Source organism: Harpia harpyja, chromosome 7 (genome assembly GCF_026419915.1).
Source record: "Harpia harpyja isolate bHarHar1 chromosome 7, bHarHar1 primary haplotype, whole genome shotgun sequence".
Classification (NCBI taxonomy): domain Eukaryota; kingdom Metazoa; phylum Chordata; class Aves; order Accipitriformes; family Accipitridae; genus Harpia; species Harpia harpyja.
This window is the reverse complement of record NC_068946.1, coordinates 34,699,413-34,720,300: the sequence shown is the minus strand read 5'-3', so window position 1 is coordinate 34,720,300 and position 20,888 is coordinate 34,699,413. Positions and strand designations below refer to the sequence as shown.

The 20,888-nt window shown below is 37.9% G+C and overlaps 1 protein-coding gene across 10 annotated transcripts in view; it reads left to right on the top strand.

Moving 5' to 3' along the window:
* MYO3B (myosin IIIB) overlaps nucleotides 1-20,888 on the top strand; it is a 213,454-nt gene that overhangs the window by 168,618 nt on the left and 23,948 nt on the right. For 8 of the 10 annotated variants that reach the window (XR_008236069.1, XM_052793190.1, XM_052793189.1 and 5 more), the window contains 2 exons: nucleotides 290-353; nucleotides 1,237-1,375. Coding sequence is in view for 8 of the 10 variants with exons in the window: in XM_052793190.1 (XP_052649150.1) it covers nucleotides 290-353; nucleotides 1,237-1,375 (203 nt within the window). In the remaining 2 variants the exon portion in view is untranslated. The remainder of the gene's footprint in view (nucleotides 1-289; nucleotides 354-1,236; nucleotides 1,376-20,888) is intronic. The other 2 variants (XR_008236070.1, XM_052793193.1) reach the window with 1 other exon arrangement.

Here is a 20,888-nt window from a genome sequence, read left to right as displayed (position 1 = left end):
TTCATAGAATTCTCATAAACTCATTTTACACACATGCACATATCCACAAATTTTTAATGACAAATTCATTGCTCATAGCCTGCTACTGTGTTTAATAACATGCACTTCCTTATAAGAGGAAATGGAACTGGTCTGTGTTTTCTCTGAATTGATTGTATGTGCATATTTAGAAATTGGGGGAGGGGGAAAAGGGAAAACCAACAAAAAAATGTGTATGCCAGTAAACCTTTTATAAGAATGAAGAAATTACAATATTTAAACTACATATTTTATTTTTCTTTGCTTTTAGGCAGCAAACCAGTAACCAGTCTTCTCCTGTGGTGCCTGATTTTCTTGACAAACAAACAAAAAAGGTACTACTAAGTTTATATTCTAAAATAACATCTCATTATAACTTCAAATTCCTGAGTCCACAGTTCTGCAATGTGTTCATGGCTGCTTGGCATAGCCATCTGAACATGAAACCGTTAGTGATGTTTTGAAGTCTTTGAGACAAAAGCCTGCTTGCTAAGAACTTTAGTTCTGTAGAAAGACAGGGAGGTACAGTGAATAAGAGAATCAAAAGGCTGGAAATTTGCTGCTGAGAATAAATGCTGGCTGCTCCCTGAGGTGATTTGTCTGTGCACTTCACTTTCTACAGATGTTAGAGACTCTTTTTTAGTAAGGACCTGAGGTTCTTTGGTAGCACTTTGATATCCTGCTTGAATTCAATATGTGAAATGGAGGAGTCGCTCTGTGACTTGGAGCACAGCATAGTCTTTGAAGTCTGATCCAATTTTTGCTGCTTACCATTTGATGTTGAAAGGATGAAATGGAGAAAATGTACAGTTTTTGCCAGTAACTCTGCTGAGCATATGTAAGATTAAAAAAACAAAATCCCTTGGATGATGTACTTAGAAATGTTAAGCAGATTAATACCTTCCTATAGCTTTTTTCTAAAGATACAAATTAACTATGAGAGGAAATCAGCATACAGTGCATGCTATGATTTAACTGCATGAGGAAAGGGGATAAATAAGTTAAATGGAAAAAGTAAACAAATGTTTGTGACATGGGTGCTAAGTTGGTGTTGCTGAAAGCCACAAGAATCTTGTGTAACTTAAATCTAGCATTAGACATTTCACAGAGTCATAGAAAATAAGAAGTTGCTCTCTGTGAGATCACAACTATAAGTTATCGTGGCAGAGTGGAATCAATACATTTCTTATGTGCCACAACTAGCATTCTTTATTCCAGAAGGATTTGGATGAGATTTCTGCTTCTCCATTTATTCGAAAACAGTCGTTCGAAATGAATGATTCACAATCGATTAGCCAATCCCAGTCATTTACAGACCATCAGTTGTCAAGTCCCTTGAGATCCCATAAAAAAGGAGGTAAGAAATATAGTGAAGTAACAGAGATCTTTTGTTTACTATTTATAAGCTACATGTTTTCAGCATGTAACTTGCTTTATATATTGATGAAGTCTTTTAACAATCCCTTGGAAAGCAAGAAACATAAAGGAACTAACTTTCTTCTACACATTTTCAACCTGGAGATATAAAAAAAGCCCTTAAATACCTGAATTACAGAGACAGAAGTATAAAGATTTTTAAAATAGAGTTTCTACTAAAAATGTGGTTAATAATCTTGAAATACCCTTTTAATGAAATCAAATTGACTTTCAAGAGCTTCAGCTTTCCTTTGCCTTCCAGCCTCAAAAGTAGAAGACAGTAATGAAATCTCTCATGTTTGGCAGAATGAAAGACAACTTGTTTGTTCACACACATGAAGATTGTCAGCAACACAGGAAAGTCTGCAATAATTCTACAATCTATGCAATGTGTTTTTGTATTTTATTTGCTGATACATTATTTTTGCCATGGTCAGTAAGAGTTTAAAATCTTGAGGTAAAACATTATGACGTTTGTTGAGTTTTAACTGGTTTATCTTTGAATATTCCAGGAAATCATTACCTATCAGAATACTTTTCTTTTTTATTGTAGTCATTGTGTCCTTGCAAATCCGTGAATACAAACTTTAATACCGGTTCATAGAATACCTTCCACAGTTTAAGATTAAGTAGGTTGATAATGCAATATCTGTAACTAGTGCCAAAATATAAATGATAATACATTAATTTCCAGGTTATTACTGAAAATTAGTTGTTTGTAATTTAGTGCCATACATTAACATTTCTGTTTATATATTTCATGGGACACCTTTCATCTTGTAAGTCTACAAATATTTATCTGAATACTTGAGCCCTAATACTGCAATTTATGTGTTTAAACTTTACAGAGTTCAGTTAAATAATTTACAGTGAAAAGGTAAGAAGATAGGTATTTATATGGAGATCCTTCTGTTACAGGAAATAATGCAAATTCCGTGGTTTTAGTCTTCTATAAAGGCATAATGTGCTTTCCATGCTAAAAAACAGAATAGTATGTAAACACAGCAGGTTGAGAAATCCATTATTCTCTCTTCATGCATTTCTGTCCATATGGGTTTTGAATCCATAGTGTGGGACTGCAGGGGATGTGTGCATTTCTATCTTAAATTATTACATGTTAAACAATAAACCTGTCAAACAGAAATATCTTCATTGCGGCAAATCCTCTTGAGCAAAGCAGTCAGGGCCCGAACCTGTCATCCTTACTCTCACTGGATATTGTATGTTACCCTGCAACTAGTCTCCTTGAAATCAAAGACATTGTGTCTGAGGTAAAACAATTAGAGAGAGTAAAACTGGCAGAATTACACCCTTAGCAAGCATGTGATTCAGAGTTATTACCCAGTAATTTAGAGAGACTTCAAAAATGTGAAGTGATACAAGAATAGAATTTGAAGAAGAGATAAATGCAACATTAATTTCAACTATTTAAGAAACATGTATGTGTAAATACATAAGCATGCAAATACAGAGAAGAAAGGAATTTCCTAGGTAAGCATGAAGATATTCAGATAGATGATCATATAAATCACACTTCAATGAGTAACTATTAAGGAAGTAAACCTGCTGAAGAATAATAACTTCCTTGGGTGCTTTTAAAAGCAAGGCTTGCATTCAGAAATTCCGATGCTTTCACACGCTGCTGAATCTGTATTCAGTCTTATTGTGTGAAGTATACTTTTTAAGGAGAGAATATTGTTAGTCCTATTGTGAAAACCAAGTGAAATAGCAAATATCTTTTTGGAATAAGAACACATGTATAAAATACGTTTGTTTTATAATGTAGGGCTATACTACATAAGCTGTTATTCACAGAAAAAAAGCTGTCCACTAGGTGGTCCAGGCAGTGCAAAGACTGTTATTTTTCATAGTGAAACATTACTCTGCAATGTTATAGATTGATTTTGAAGTCTTTTCAAGTTATATTACAGGCAGAACTAGTCTGTCAGCCTGGTGGTAGTGCTGTGGACCTGGAACACAGAGGCCAACAGGGAAGGGAATGTGACAGGTTTCTGCACTGGTCTATGACCCAGTTATGAAGTAGTGTTGATGTGTGCTGAAGGAGGGAGTCTGTATCCAGGCTTAAGCACAAAGGGAAGGACAGGCTGCTTATTTGTCTTGAGGCCTTGGTAGATGAGGCTGTAGTGTAGTCAAGGGGGGACAGAACACAAAAGGGAAAAAATAGTTGATACAAGTTTACATCTTTTTGTATTAATCAAGCAGACTAATCACTTGCATCTTGTTATCCAGCTGTCTAATAACACAGGCTGCCCATTCTCAGTAGTAGATTGGCAAAGGAAAAATAGACCTGGAAATTTCCACAAAGATCCTGCGAAGACTGTACTCTGTAATTAATGCAGAAATAAAAGCCTCTTTTTCGCTTCAAAAGCCTTTACACTGGGTCATAGAAAGACTGAGTAGTATGGCCAAACTGCATGCAGCGCAAGTTAAGTGCGTGCATGCACTATGGTTGCATAGAGTCGCAGGGGCTGGCTTTACACTGCCCAGGTGTTCCCCTGGGCTCTGCCATAGTGGTGGGGCAAGACTATTAGCAAAGCCAAAGATTCCCTCCAGGGTCTCACTGTGACACACTGCCTAGGTGGAGAGGAGAGTCCAGTCAATAGTAACAATTAAGCCAGAAGTTAATTATTCTAGTCACAATAAAGTAGTACTGAAAGAATCGCAATAATATAATCTCCAGAGGCCAAGTAGTAGTATTCCCTTAGACGAGATAGATAGTGAGAATGTTTGAAATTATTAATGAGAAGTGAGTGCTTCGTAGGGAATTGACCAATGTAACTTTGCCTCAAAAGTAAATATGACAGATTTTCTGAGATGCAAAGGAAATATGTTTGTAGAAGAAAAGCTAGTAGTATCTCTGCATTGACCAGAAAATGACATAATTCTTAATGCTAACACAGGCATTTTGAACTAGTGAGAAAATATGTGAAGAGTGTCTGGCCATGGACATTTTCTTGTGGGAGAACAGTATGTGTTTTCTGATGATGTTCAATTTATGCCTTGCACCTCACACTATTGTCTGCAATGCTGAAACTTTGTGAGAGGTAGAGAAATTTGCCAGGGTTCTGAGAGATCTGTAACTGTGCAATCTGCAGTGTCTGTAGCCACAATCTGAGGCTGAGGTAGTGAAACTTGCACTATAGTTGTAAAAGTCAATAGATGATTTCCGATATAGCCTTTGATTTTAGATTCCTTAATCTTTTATATTCTCAAAACTAGTGGAAATTAGGGCCTAATATGTTTCAAGCTGGTCTCCCACTAGCCAGTGACCCATTTTGAATGTTCTCCTTGCAATATGTATTTTTATTTTTATGTTGCTCATTTTTCTCTTCCTTTCTGGTAAACCAATCATAAAAATGTAATTTGGTGAATGTAGCTGTGTTGGATTTGGAGAAACATGTGAAGGTAATCACTGTTTTTTGCACTGATGGAGGGCAAGTAGATAGTGAAATGTGTTAAGTTATTGTTTGATGGGGAGGAAGGCTGCTGCTCACCTCAGACAGTACTGTGGACAAGTTTTAGTAAGGGGCATGGTGGGCATGGGAGACATTATTCCCAAAAAGTTCCTTTGTGGTTGTCATCATACAGATGATACTTACAGGTTCATCACCCTAAACAGGAAATTTTAAATAATGAAGACTTCGTTAATTGTTAGGGCTTAACTTCAGTTTTAAAGAAGTGATCCAGTTTTAATTCTATCAGGACCATAATTGTGTTAAAACACCCAAGCCACAGAGAATATACTTAGGTGATTGGTCTTTGCTTCAGAGTAGAGTTTTCTTCAAGTCAGACTTTGTTATTGAAAATACTCTAAGCTACCTCAGTCTCAGCCCTAGAGCACAGTCTTGATTTGATATCCTGCACTTGCAAGTGAAAGGTGCTTAAATATAGGGAACCATCTTACTCTACACGGTAGTTTAACATCGTAGCATAATTTTAACTCTGATCTCATTTAACTCCTGTTTGTACATTGTTTTAAAATAGATAACAGCTATGGCAAAGCGATAATCATTAGTAATTTGGAAATGGGGGCACTTTTTATCCTTTGGTTCCAAAAAGTCAACATCTCAGCATGACTAATATGGTAAAGAACAGGCAGTATCCTCACACAAGATCTGGATGCCTTGTAACCAAAGATGCCACTTCACTTTCTGCAAGTGAGAGAGAGATCAATCCAAGGCATTCAGCTGTTTCTCTCTGTGTAACTCAGCTTCGTGTTTGATTCCCTTATAGCAAACCTTGCTTTCTAAATGAAAAACAAAACCGCTGCTACATGATGTAGTGTGAAATGCTACTAGTTGTCATTGGCAGATGGGATGATACTGGCACATGGATGCCATTAATTTCAGAATCCTATCATTCAGAACTTTTAGGTGAAAGAATTTGTAATCTATTTAGAATTATTTTTTGATTGTTTAATCAGGAGTTTCATTTCACTTTTAAGCCCCCCACTGAGACTAATTTTACATTGAAGGAACGTAAATCATGAAAAACTTGACTGTAGTCAGTACAATCATAACAGTGAGCAGAATTGGGTCCTTTGATTATAAACATTTGGCATGAAAAATTCCCAACGTATCTGGGGTTTAGGGTTTTTGGGGGCAGAAGATTTGGGTGGTTGGGGGGGGGTTGAGTGGGTCAGGTTTGAGTTGGTCATTCTTTTGCAAATAAAATGCAAATAAAATAGCATGATCATGGGACAGTCTGAATATTACAGGAAACGCTGAAAAGGCCAAGGTAGTGTTACATAGTATGACCTGATTGTACTGAGCATGCTGTAGCTATGTGCAAGGCCTATGAGATCTCCGCAGTATTCTCCTACTACATATCACACTATAACAGAGCAATTACTATTAGCCATGTTGCAGTTGAAGCCTCAGGCAGAGGAGTTGCTGATGTGGTGTGTTGTATAATGAATTTCCATTGAAAGGATCCTGCTACAGTAGTGTTGCGTGACTCTTGAGCCAAAATCTGACTGGGCATGAGCAGGAGAAAAAGTAGCTTCTTTTTCTTTTTTCCTTGAAAGAGTATCACCAGATTACTGACCTCTTCACACCTGGGATTAATGCTGGGCTCTGGGCTTAGTAAACAGAAATCGTGTTTCCAAATCATTCATTTTACCTTACAAATGTATAAGTAGAAATCATAGGAAGGAGAAGATATTTTTTAGGATGTTTCTTGAGAAAATAAGCTGAAAATAAAGCTGCGTCTCAAAGCAATCATTATTGTTTCTATCATTATAAGAAAGGATAATCACCTTTCCAGGGTTGTGAGGCGGCATATTTATGCAGATGGATTTTGTTGGTGCAAGTAAGCCTATTACTGTGCATTGCAGTGCACATGGTGGGACCCTGCAGGAGGCCCCAGGAGGGACCATCACCTCCCATCCCATGGAAAGCCTGAGTTTCCACTTTGTGGATTTGTGCTGGGCAGGAGCTTGTTAGCTTCACTAGCCTTTAGGATGAGAAACACAGTGCCTCAGTTTCAGTATTTCAGTTCTTCACCATATAGTTTCAGTGTGGATTCAGAAAATCTGACTGCAAATGTAAGTGAAGTCAGTTGAACTTCTCTCAGCCTTATGTAAAGTTTTCAGCTGAGGCTTGTACTGATGACATTTGTATTCTGAACTGGTTCACCCATAGATGCTTTCTGTTAAACCTTTCACTACTCTGTGATGGCATGATTTCCAGACTGCATTTGCCAAAGTAACAGACCAACAAATCTGGAAAGAAATTGGGCTGTTCTTAAGTTTTTCTTTACTGCTCAGCTTCTTAATTGTTTTTTCCCCTCCAATAGACAAAGACACAAACAGTGATAAGTGATAAATACAAGCTTTGATTTGTTAAACACGTTAGCTCTATGTTTAGCCCTAGGCAGTGAATTTCATTATAGGCTGGTTTACTTCTGGATTGGTTATTGTGATTGTTACCAATGCAAAAAGATTTGACCTGCAGCCATGTCTGATTAGTATCAAAAGTGAGAGATAAAATAAGATGCAAGTAAACTGCACAGATAAACTGCAATAAAGTTCTCCAGAGACACTGCTTGTTCTCAGTACTTGTTCCATATAAAACAAGTTGAAATTCAGCTCATAATGGCTGCATTGCAATAAAAAGAGATTGCAGATCTCTCTCATTGAAATATGGAAAAATAATAGTAAGAAATATGAGAAATTTAATAAAGTTGAATCATATATACACAATAACACTGTGCCAAAACCCCCAAATTTTAATAGGGGTTCAGTTTCTCCTCTTAACACATGATGTCTACCACTGTCTGTCTGATCCAAGCTGCAGCTCACCTGTTCTTTCTGTCTTCGTTTTCTATCCATGACATTTTCTATCCAGACAGGCTTGTCTGAGCATTGTTTTTGCCAGTTTTTGTTGGTAATTTTTTATCATGCAGTACTTCACCGTTCTGTTGTTATTGCTTGAAATTTCTCTAAGTATTCTCTAGAAACCTTATTTTTATTATTTTACCACAGTTACTAGTGCTCTGAACTAGCAGCATATCTCAGATGACTGATCTACTCAGGCAAATAGTGTGGTTCCTAATTTATTACTCTTCTGTTTCTAAAAAATTGCACCATTTTATCTAAGTAAACTTTGTTAGAATAACGTACAATAGGTACAGAGGTTTGAGGGTGCACACGAAGTTCTCTCCTAAGAGAATAACTATAATAATATTTTTCACAAATTGTATTTTGTGTTTTGCAAAGGAAGAGACAATTCAGAGCTTTTTAACTTTTCCCCACTATCATAAAACTTTAGATAGTGTCTTTATTTCAGGTTATTTTGTAAGAAAAAGGCTAAGACAGTTAATCATTGGCTTTGATAGAGCTATGATTTCATCTGCTATCTGTATGTTACCAAATAATTTCTGGTTCTTTGCTGATATTTAAAAATGTGAATTCACTCTGCTGAATTCCCCACAGCTAAGCAGTAATAGCTGGAATTCAGATCTTTCTTTCTAGAAGACTCTGTATGTTTTCCTGAATTGTTTACGTTTTTACAGTTCTTCATAGAGACTATGAAGAGAAAACACAGTGGTAAAAGCAGTAACATCATTAACGTGATGATGACAGAATGGTACATGAGGTGTGGGATAGCTCAGAAAGTACCGTAACAAATTCATTTCTGAAAAAAATTTTAGATTTCAAAATCTTACATATTTTGCATTTGTTTGGATTTTTTTCTGTATTCTGGTTTGGGTAATTATTCTAGTGGGTTGTGATTAACTGCCTAAAATCATATACAGCTTAATAGAAACCCAAACCATGGTATATAATTTGCATGGTTGATCAATGTAAATGAAAACCAGCAGTGTCTCAGGACAAAATATTTGCAACCACATATGTGAAGATCTAGCTCCTACAAGTTATTCATAGATACAGTTTGATAAATAGGTATTCCATTCAGTAAATCATGAACTGGCTGCGAAGTATTGGGTGGAAAAAAATTACCTTATATCAGTTATTCATTCACTCTGCTCATGACAATGATTGTATTCCTTGGCTCTCTATCCTTACTTCTCTCTACTCACTAGAAGTATTTTATATTTCAGTTCTCTCACGGATAACCTCAGTTGATTACAATGGTTAAGCTGAATACAGCAACAGCAAATACTAGCTTGTAGCAGTAATTACGAGCTTGCAGAGCTCATTTCTGTCCCCAGGCAAGGATAATCTTTCTTGAGGATCTTCCTTGCATATGGAGAGAATTAATGGGAGCCAGTTGTGCTTATGTGTTGGCTGACGTTGGCAGTACACCAGAAAAATAACGCCACCAGAAAAATAATGCCACACTCCCACCTTCCCTGCTTATAACACCTTTCCCCCAAGGGAAGATAAGAATACCAAAATCACAGGAAGTATTGTTAGTGCTGCCAATGGAAGGAAGAGAAGCTGCTTTCCTATGTGTGCTCAGGCAGGCAACAACCGTATCTGAGCCATAATACAACATATATGAAAGAACAGTTTTATGAATTCTGATATTTCTTTTCCTAAAAATATCTTAGTATCCGTTCTTTGCCTTTAAGGTTTGTACTGCTTTGTGCAAATCAGTGTTTTATGTAGAAGCATAAGCAATGAACAGCTTGAGAAGGCAGGAAACACAACTATGTAATTACTAAGTATTGCCTCTTGCTTGCCCTGTTGGTCTGCCCTAGCAGCTGGGCTAAGTCTAACGGGCTGAATGCAGAGATAGCTAACAAGCTGAACAGCATCAAGAATACCCATGGAAGACTCGGTCATCCTTAACATGTCCTTCCTCATCTGACTCTCTTACATTTTGTTAGGAATCAAATATAGAGAATATGTGTGATTGCCTGGTATTTGGGTTGGAGAGCTATACCAGCTCTTTACCTTCAGCTGCAGCAAGTTGTTTTCTGTGTAGGCTACGAAGTACAGCTTTGGTTCTTTGTCTGTTGCATTGTGAGTGTAGTGCTATTCCTGGGACTCCCTCTCACCAGTGTGCTTATGTTTGCCTCGTGCACACACACACAAAAGTCACATTCAGAATAAGGAAAAAAATACTACATTGTTCCAGCCTCTTTTTGTAGTACTGGGATTTGCAAACACCAAAAATGCCCTCCAGCAAAGTGCTGCAATTGTTTTTTCTACATTCTTTTAATGCTGTTCTTTACTGCATATTCTTAGTTACGATAAAAAGCATGACTATCAAATGAATAACAGTAAGCGTGTGGGTTTTAAAAGGCTTATTTGCAAAAAAAAAAAAGTTTGCTGCAGCTCTACAAAAAAGCTGTGAGCTGATTTGAGTAGCAGCATATATGGGTGTAGTCTTAAAAATTCAGAACAACCAGCTGCTATAGTTAAAAATCGGTAAAAGGGATATTTGTGTAACAAAAATCTTTGAGCTGTTGATTCGTTTTAAGACACAGGTGAATATATATGAAGTTCAGATCTGCATCTTCTCTCCCCTAATGTTCCAAAAGGGCACAGGTATAAGATTCCAGTTTCGGCTCACCCCTCATATTTTGCTCATCAGACTTGGAGACGAAGTGATATAAATTTCTTTCATCTGTTGTTGTCCATGTGCTTCCAATTAATTTTTCATTCATAAGAAACTGATAAATTGGAAGTAGTACTGCTCTTAATCTCCTCATAAGGGTCTGCCGCTTGCAATGGTATTCAGAACAGCTGTTACATTGAGTCTATAGTATATATCAGTTTTCTGTCTGCTGTATCAAGGCTCTCATGCCTTTTGATCATTGATTTAGGGCCCAAGAAGGGTGAATTCCTCAGCTCCATATCCAAAGGAACTTAACTGCTTTAGAAAAATGAAATTTTACATGAGTAGATTACATATTTTTATTTGCAAACGGTAGTCTTATTTTAAAACATTCCCTGGGAAGAACGTAGTCATCACAGAGAGCCACAGGCAGAGACATCTCAGGGCATTGCAAATGAAGCAGGATTTTCATTATCCCATTTCACCATCATAAGCAACTTGCAGCCTCAAACTTTTTAATTCAAAGATTGCCTACATGGTAGTACCACACAGCACAAACTAATTATTGACACACATTGAAGAAAATCACTGTTAATTCACAAAACTCCCTCTTCTCTTCCCACACACAAAATAAACATGCACAGTCACTTTGCAGCTTGAATTCTGTAACTTGCTTGTAGAATTGTAGTGGTTTGTGGTGTGACTTGCAAGGATGGGCAATTGACTTCTTCGGCTTACTTTGAACTGCTTGTTTCCAAAAAAAAGAAAAAAGAGGCATGTGGGAAAAAAGGAAAAGAAGAACCAACCTAACCTTTTCTTGGAGAGGGAGTATATCAGTAGGGCAGAAGACACTGTCCATGACGGATGAAACTATGCAGAACTTCATATACAGGGAAGACAGGTGAGAGACATGGACAGGTGACACTGAGTAAAAAACAAGCCAAAAGAGGAGTGGAGAAGGAATATACCATCAAAGAGAAAACCCCATGCAGAGAAGCAGGAAAGAGAAAGGAGAAAGAAGAGGATGAGATTAAAAAAGTGATGAAAAAAAAATAAAGTTTAGTTTCAATTATGACAGAACACTTGGTAGCCTTAGCATTGGAATGTACTACTGCTTTCTGTAGCATTGCTTTTCTTGTATCTAGTTGCTGAAGTTTTTCAGGGAAAAGTTTAATTCTAGCTTTAGACCCCTTGAAAGGAGTACAACACTTTATTGCTGTAGGAGAGGTATGCTTCATGCTCTGTTTTGAAAGGCAGAATCTTTTTGAAGGGTAAGTAATACTGAACTATTTCCTTTGCAGTAGTGCCCATATCAATGCATCATTAGTTTGCAACATTTTACGTCATTATTTGCAACATAGTTTTTCATTATGCCTAGGAAGTGTGTGTCTCTGAAAGGGTGGAGTATTAATTGGTCCAAAATCTTTGAAGATAAAGAACAGACCAGACGAAATAAGGGAAATTTTCCCTTGTGTAATACAACCTTTTCTTCAGTGACCCTTTTCTATTTCTTATTTATGAATTTTAGAGGCTATCCAAAACAAACAAACAAAAAGAGAGCAAAGTATGCCCATACATAATGTCACATCAAGAGAAGAGAGAAGGTAAAACACAAGACTCCAAATAGCACTGTCAGTTAAGCAATTCACTCAGCTTTAGAACAACATTCCAGAAGTTAGCTGAGACAGGAGAAATTAAGATTACCCCCACTGGACTTCTGGCATTTACAGTCTTACATTCTGTACTTCATTGTCCCATCCAGAGCAGCCATACAACTATAATGCCCTCTACCTTTTGGAAGTTACGTTTCTAAAAACGTTGGTAATCCAAACAGGATCTAAGTAAATCGCTCTTAAACTGCTAATGTATGCTGGGTTAAATTCTGCCATGATTTTCTTTGTGGATTATGTGAGGGTCATTGAGAGCATAAATTAAACAGTTTGGTTTTAAGTGAGTCAAGCTTAGCTTTCAGGAAGTTTTTGTCTTTGCAGAAAATGATTGAAGAATTTTTCAGTTTTATTTCCTAATGTTAATTTTTATTCCTCTGTTTGCCTCCATCTCATTATTCAATGTTGGACCTAAGCAAGAGCTTAACATTTTTTAATTTAGGGGTGTTTAGAGTCAGACCTGAATTTATTAACCTATGGCTTTCTGCATCTTATCTACCTTTCCAAATGTAGTGGAATTTTGGCAAGAGTTCTAAGTCAAGTTCACACTCTTCTAGAGCTTCTCATGGTGGCTAGTTATCTCTTCTTGAAGTCCTATGACTATGCAGGGTCATCTGAAGCAGAACAAGATGTGCCTTGCTTTCTGGATGTGATTCTTTAAAACAAACAGCTTTCAGCTGAATTGATAGTTGCTTCTGAGAACCAGGGCAGGATTTATTCTTTGAGTTGGCAGACAATTTAACATCAATGTTTAAGGTCAGCCTTTATCAGGGGTTATCAAGATCTTTTATCCCTTGTTGCTGAAAGAGGAAGTGTGTCCCAGATTGGTGTCTGGTTAGAGCCTGTAGCTAATGAAGAAATAACACAAGACGACTTTGGAAGAAATCATATTTTTGTGTTCTTGCTTATGCTCTGTTAAAAAATAAGTGGCAGATTACATGCATATTCACTCAATATTGTCAAATAAATTCTTCAAATAAGAATTCTCAGCCATAAGAACATCACTGGCTGCCTTTGGATTTGCAGTTCCATTTACTGTAGTCAGAAAAAGCCAAACTCAGAACAGAAAACATGCTTAAAGGAGTGATGAGAAGGATAAAACTGAGCCAAAGAAAGCTTGGAGGAGTTCTCTAGCATGGAAATACTGAATTTTTACTGAAAGGTAAAGACACGTAAATTTGGGTTGACTGGAGGAACATTACTACCAGCAAAGTAATAAGCAAACATTACAGGATGCATTTTCAGTAGAACTTTGGGTCAGCTTATTAAGAGTTTCCAAAAGTCATTTTTGGGTGGAAAAATAGAACTACAGTTTCCAAAGCAGTCAGTAACTCCCTAAATGACCATCATTTCCTGGTAAGTGTTTCAAATTTTGCCTTGGAAACCTGGCTACTTAGTTTGATGCTCCAGAGGTAGCTGAGTTCTGAAAATTATCACTGCTACATATGATCTGTAGGAGAGCTGAGTCTCACTGTAAAAGAGATTGTGTCCACCATTTCCTTTGCAAGCTAACTGGAAGGTTGCAGGCACTGAGTTGGTGCAGGGCCAATGCTTCTCGTAACCTCTGAAAAAAAAAGGCGTAGCAGGGGAAGATGTCCCTGACTGCAGCCTTTTATCCTAGTGGCTTTTGTTCAGGTTTGTGCTGCCCTGCCTTAAAATTATTCTTATCCTGGGACAAGTAGGAACAAAGACCCAGAGCTGGCTCTGCATGCAGCAAACAGGCCTTCTGTGCTAGGGGTGTTCTCTGAAGAGGCCTCAGGGCAACTGTAAGTTGGGCCTATTATGCTCAACTTCATCATGGATCCTCATGCTATACCATAAATAAGCATGGCTGGTCTGTAAATCTAGCCCATTGTATCTGGATTACATTTGTTAAACTAATGCTTGGGTTTTTCTCTGGCTTTATTCATACCAACATCAGAACATTGAGTAAGAACAACAAATCAGAAACAAAAAACACAAACACTTAAAAATATTGCTCCCACAGATTGGAGCCCCAAGTGTGTTTTATATAAACAATTTGAATTGTGGCTGGATTTTTGACCAGATTCTTTCCCCTGAAGGACCTTTCGAAACAAAAACAAACTGAGCAAAACAAGTTTTGGTGGGATGGGCCTATGCCTATTTTCATGTAAGCTGATGACAAAGCTCAGAGCAGGAAGGCAGCAGTGTGCTGGAATCTGGTGTACATTGTGTTCTGCATGTTCCCAGCTGACTTGCCAGAAGTGATCTAGAACTGAAACAAGGCCCCCTTTTTACTAGGACACAGGAGAAGAAGTCATCACTAATCTAAAACAGTTCAGCTGTTTGAAAACAATAGACTTTGTTAATATGATATCCTGATTGTGCCTTATTCTCATGTCAATGTGCAGCCTGTGTTGCTGGGTCAGGAGGGTGAGAGCTTTTGAGAACTGTCCTTTCTTTTATATGGCCCATGAAAGTAGTCTTATATTCTATCACTATACCCTCTATCTGCTTCAGTGCAGCTATATTAATGCCATGGAGGAGATGAGGAAGTGGTTGGCTTCAGCACTTGTCTACTGGGAGAACTGACCAGCCACAAGAGTCTGGAATAAGTTATAGCCCACACAGCTGTTCAGCATGACTCCACCATCACACAAAGCGTACAGAGTTCAGCTGGCACTTGCAAAGGTGCTTACGAAGCTGTTTCCAGTGGGGTAGTCCAAGATTATTTTCATGTGAATGTGCCATGTGTCATGGGATTGCAGGGAAGGAGGCAGGATGTTTCCACATCCTCGTGATGAAAAAAATGGAAGATGAGGCAAAGTTTTGCTTGTAATAGCTGCTTGAATTTATTTTAATGGGGTCACTTTCAAGGAATACTCTGATGCAGTTTCTGCAGGTGCTATATCATTAACAAAGTAAGTCTCCTACCTGGAACAGAGGTGAAAGTGAAGTTGAGTCCCACTGTGGAGTGTTGCGCTTAAGTTTCAGGAAGAGAGACTGGGTAAACATGATACAGATTATTAATGGTATTGCTTGTCAGGCTTTTTATTTAGCCTCAAATTTGAAAGCTACTCCTTTATTTCTAAACCTTCACATTTGCATCCCTTTGATATGAAATACTTGTGAACTAACTAGAGAACAGAGCTGTGAGTTCAGTAGCCAAGAGATCCTTGATTTATTAACAGTTTCACAGGCTTCTATGCAACATCTCCTTCTGCATATAACAAATGCAGCAGTCAGAGGCAGAGGTTGATGATGAAGGGCCCAATATTTCAGCGTGTAGCAGTGGTTATCCACAGATCTTGTTTAAAGTCCATAACAATCATTGCCTAAATAAGACCATTCAATGTGAAAAAAGATAGAAATGTGGATTCTAAGTGACTGCTTAGAATTAGAATTTTATAGTACAACTCAAAAAGTAAATTGGGTTGAACAATATAGGCAACTGCATGGCCGTGAACAGACTTTCCTGTTTGATGTTTCACATTTAAGACAAAGATAATATATAATACCTGTGTTGAGAAACAGTAATGAGCAATAATTGTGATGTAAGTACATAAAGCATTTAAACTGCAATAACTAAGTGCTGCATTGTCCCCTACAGTGTCATTAAGACACTTAAAGGGGAAATTTGAATTACTTCTGAGACATTCTGCCACCGAGTTATTCTAAACACAACTGTGGATGTACAATTGCTGTTTAGATAAGCAATACCCTACTGATGATGCCTTTGCAAATAACTATGAGAAAACATTTTAATTTAGTTGCATAGGAATTTCAGAATAATATTTGTGGTGCTTATCAGATTCCTGGAAGTTTAAGGACACTGATGTGCCTTCTTTTTGGTGTATGTGTATGACTACAGCCCGCAGATTTCTGTGAAACAAATGTTGTATTTTTAGTGTAGTCTTATGCAGGAGGGCATCAAAAAAAAAGCCTGCTTTAAATCAGCAGAGTTAGCAGTCTCCTCATTGGAGAAACTACCATGCACAGAACTGGCCGGTTAGCTGTATCTGCAGTTAGAAGACTTTGAAAATGTAACTGTACTGCAGATGTATGCCAGCAAACCTCCTTGCTGGAGAGGCATCTCATCACAGTAAAGCAGTTCTTAAAGCAGTTTGCCAGATGGAATGAATTGTTCTGGTCAAAAAAAATAGCAGTATTTCTAGCTGAGGACTTTTATCAGCCCAGATGATGGTAAGAAATAAATGCATTGATAGCTATTGCTGGTGTAGACTAGGCCTTAAACGAAACCGTTGTTCAGAGCAAGGGCCAAATTTCTGCTTCTTTTACTTACGAAACTTTCATTGCCTCCTCAGGAAGAAAGCTCTGGACCTTCTGCTTGGTGTGCAACCAGGGAAGTCATGGTCTATACACAACCATTGTACGATAGGATTAAAGAGCTCAGGCTCAGGTTTTCATTTGGTATGAACCCTGCCAGACATGGCCTCATGTGGTTAAATTTAATCTTTTCTCTTAGGTGATATTTGAATAAACACCTGTATTTAGTCCTGTAGGTTCCTAAGATAACCAAAATAAAAGCAAAGTGCTAGAAATACATCAGGCTATCAGGCTGCTAGCCTGTACTCAGAGCTTAGTCGAGAAAGTGGAGAAGGTCCCACAGACTCAGTCGATTTTAGATGAGATCAGAAAAATAAAAATAAGAGGGACTAAATGCACCCAGCAGTGCCCAGCTTCCCTGAAAATGCCTTTTCTGATACTGAAAAGCAATTTTTTTTTGTTTGTTTGGTTGGGGTTTTTTGTTACCAGAACGTTAGTTTTCATGTAGTATTTCTCAACAGGTAAAGATTTTCCAGGGCTGAAAGGTAGGGAATGGATACCCCATGCAGGCGCCACGCACATGCTCTGGGGCATGCAATGTGGTTGCAGCTGCACGGTGTCCTCCCTCCATCTCTCAGTCGGAGCATGGCAGGAGTCAGCCCTGTTTTTCACAGCCATATTTTCTTAATTTCTTCTGAAAACTCTCAGGCATATACTTCAGGAGTATAATGTAGGCAGAGAGATTTAACAGGCCTAGCTACAAATATGTTATCATATGTTATAGGAAGATCAAATGTAAAATGATCGGATAGGCTTTTGTTTTCAGACTAACACATTCATGAACCATGTTCATTCAACGCTAAATCCAAATGCTTCCCATGTCACTGGAGATTATTTACAGTGTGAACAGAGAGGTCAGTCCCATGTATCCTCTTTGCCTGTTGTTTGTATTGATGAGTCCCATAAGTTTCTCCTCTCTCCTTAAGCGCAGTATTCAGATAAATTGAAATACATGCCCATGCAAATCTATTAGTGAGCAGCATGCTATAGTGTTGGAAAAATAAGAGATGAATTAAGATAACAGTATCTTCTATAAACTTGAAAACAAATCATTATATTTTTAATGTCTGAGATTAAAGGTAAGTTTTTCAAAAAAGTGTAGTATTCTTCTAAGGCATTGCATCTGGAATTAGCTCAACCTGTGAAAACATTTGTCTCCTTCCAGAAATTAAATTAGTTGATCCCTTTTAAGTACATGTTCTGTAGTGGTCTTTGGCCACTTTTAATGTCACTTTTAGGTACAGCTGAATCTAAAGAACTGCAGTTTACTTGGTCATTATATAATTCATCTAGATTGATCAGTTTAATATCTGATTTTTCAAGATTTCCTCACAATTCTGGAATTTTAGCAATGCAGATATTTTCCTATTGCCCAAGGCAATAATAGATGTGGTGTGCAAGCACTGCTTTAAAGAGGGTGTCTGTCTGCTGATTTACATATTTTAAAAGTATTAAGATCAAAAGTAATGAGAATTTAATCCATATGGCATGTAGAAGATAAATAGGAATATTAATACTGTATCAAATACTAATTAAAGGAAACACCAGTCCTATTTTTAAAATCTTGCATGCAGATGAAAAAGAAGTCATTGCAAAGTTAAGATCGGATTCTTAAAGAAATTAAGAATTAACAGTTTTCAACCACAGATTCTAACGGTGAGACTGAGTTCATATGCTAGGCCAAATTCTGGTTCTGTAGTACTTTGCAGTATCCGTTTCTGTCAAAGTATCTCAGATGACTCTGAAACTGAAAACTACCACCAGCTCTACTACCAGCTTTTAAGATGGAAATTCCCTTTCGTTAGCCAAGAAGCTGAAATACAGATGGTTTCCAAGTTGCCTAAGCATACATGCCTGCAAAAGTGCTAGGCCCTAAAATAGATCAATTCATGGGAACCCTGTTAGATTTTGGTCAACTCTTGTACACAGATTGCAACAGTGGGTAAAGAAAATGTTGCCATCTGCTTCATGGAAAACTTTAGACAAGAGTGGCCAAGATGAGTCGTAAGTTTGTCATGTCTTCAGGCTAGACTAGATTTCTGTATTTCACTGTTATGGAATTTATATGTGAAAGTACCTTGGGATGTGTGCTCCCAGCAGGGTAGCTGGGTCCGGATGCACAGGAGCTAGAAGCTTTAGTGCAGTGTCAACCTACACTCCATGCAGACAAATTAGCCCTAGCAAGACATATGAGATACATTTAGTGCATCATGATCTCCAAGACTGTAGACCTTCGGTTCTCCATTAAGTCTTTGTTATAAATATTAAAGGGTAGGGGGTATGCTTTTAGAAGAGGAGAAGTGAGCTTGCAGTGAAGAGTTACCTTTGAAATATGAGAAAAATAAACAGAGAGAGCTTAAAACAAGTTTTGCTAGTATTGCAGAGCCTTGCAAGTGTGAGAATAAACTGCATTATTTGCTGTAGCAGACTGAAAAAGACCTGAGAATGACAGAAATAATGATTTTTCTTCATTTGTGTCTGTCTGCGACACAGCTGAGCCTGCCAGAGTGGAGAGGAAAATCTAAAATGTTGTATCTTGCTCAGTCTTGTGCACTACTCAAACTCTTACTCTTTCCTGTAAGTCTGTGGTTCCTATGTGTTTATATAGTAACTACAGCAAGTAGCCATCACTATACAGCAAATCTTGCTCTCCACAGGTTGAGAAAACAGGCTTTGATCAGTGGACCATCTTCCAGCTTAAAGTGGTAGTGATTCTACTGTAAAAGGCAGTAAAACACTCTGAGGATTGAATAAACCTCCACTGTTGCTGCTGTGTTCCCTTCTGCCAGATCAGAGTGGTGAGGACAAAGGTTTTGTGTCAGTGGATCAACAAATCACAATTCTTCTGCAACCTTCCATCCACTTTTAAAGTGCTACTCCATTCTAGAGCAAATGGTGCAGCAACACATCAAACAAGTACAGATACATGGAGCAAAGTAATCCAGGAGCTGCCTTCTCAATGCAAGAGGAAATTTGATGTAAGAGGAAAAAATGCAGTCACTAGAGAAAGAATGTGAAGGAGTGCTATAAAACATTCCCAGCTGCATGTATGTAAAGCCAATTTAGCCAATCAGCCAGATGATGAGTGGGGATATAAACCCATCTGCTCCTTGTCCTCTTCCAGGAAGTATTAGGTAGATGCAGTAATTGCACACTGTGCCCCTTCTTTACAGTTGGTCTAAGGATGATTTCACATAAGTACCAGTCCCAGTCCATCTAGAAGAAGCTGAGCTTTATCCTGGGTGAATTGATGCTTTTCTACCCCCAATCATTATTTCAAATATCTGGCAAGAGCGTGTTGGCTCTGTGCTTTCTGTGGGGAATGGCCGCCCTGGGAAGGAAGGATGTGGTTAAGCTCACCAAAGTTGTTTCGTGGACTGCTGAGTGGCTGCAGGGCCTTGTATTCCAGGCATGTTTGTTTCTGTTCCCTTTCCTGCAGAATAGCCCAGGTAGTGTTTTTAATAGTTCTGTGTATTTTGTAAAAGATCTTTTAAATATTAAATAGAGTTTCATTTTGCAGCTGGAAAATTAAAACATAGAAGTATTTCATCAGATCCTTCATCCAGTCTTGAAGCAATTTTGAAATGTTAACTGAAGAAATCTATCTGCCTTGGAGCATTTTTTACATCAAACATTCCATGAAAATATTTTCCTCAAACTCTTTAAGTATTTCCAAATATTAAACAAGAAGAGAGACGACTTTTCCAAGTATTGGTGATGGTCTAATGCAGCTAGTGTCAAGTTCACATATTTTTTTAAAACAAAAAATAGTGTAAACATTACAGTGGAAGGAGAGTGGCAGGCATCACTCTTATCACCAGTACAGGCTGACACACTGCTGATGCTGATTCATGTTCTGATAGAGGTGTCATAGACACCAAATAAACAGAGAGAGTGTGTGTCGGTAACCATTTTGACCTACAAAGACAAGAACCAAAGAGAGGCAAATAACTAAAACAGTGAGTAGTTTTGGAGATAAATATACAGGAGTTATCATTTCTTCCCTCCCCATACCATTCCCTCCTCGGCCCCATCTTGGTTTAGTTTTTGAAATGGTTTCTAGTAGCTTTCATTGCCCTTTTCAGAGATGGGGAAGAGCAAGTGGTGGTGATTGGAAGAGGGATAATCATCTTTTACCTTCAATACAGGATGATTTCCCAAAGAGGGAAGACTTTTCGTTCCTGTAGCGCAGTGTGTATAGTACCTGTGTGGATATGTTTAGGATGTACTGTTGGCTCTGTACCTATCACATAATAAAACTCAGCTTGGATCAGCAGTGAGTTTAGCTTAGTGCCTTCTAGAAACTTACTGGGCAGAAGTTTATTCTGGGAGTTTATTGTGGTTCTAGGCCTAAATCCTTTCTTTGCATCCTTCCTTTTCTTTTGTAGTTTTTGTCTGGATAACCCTTGTCCCTGTTCTCCAGCTGGAGAAGCAAAGTCAAGTGCTTCTTAATCTCTGCCTATGGCCTTAAAAGATCTCTGCTGCTTTT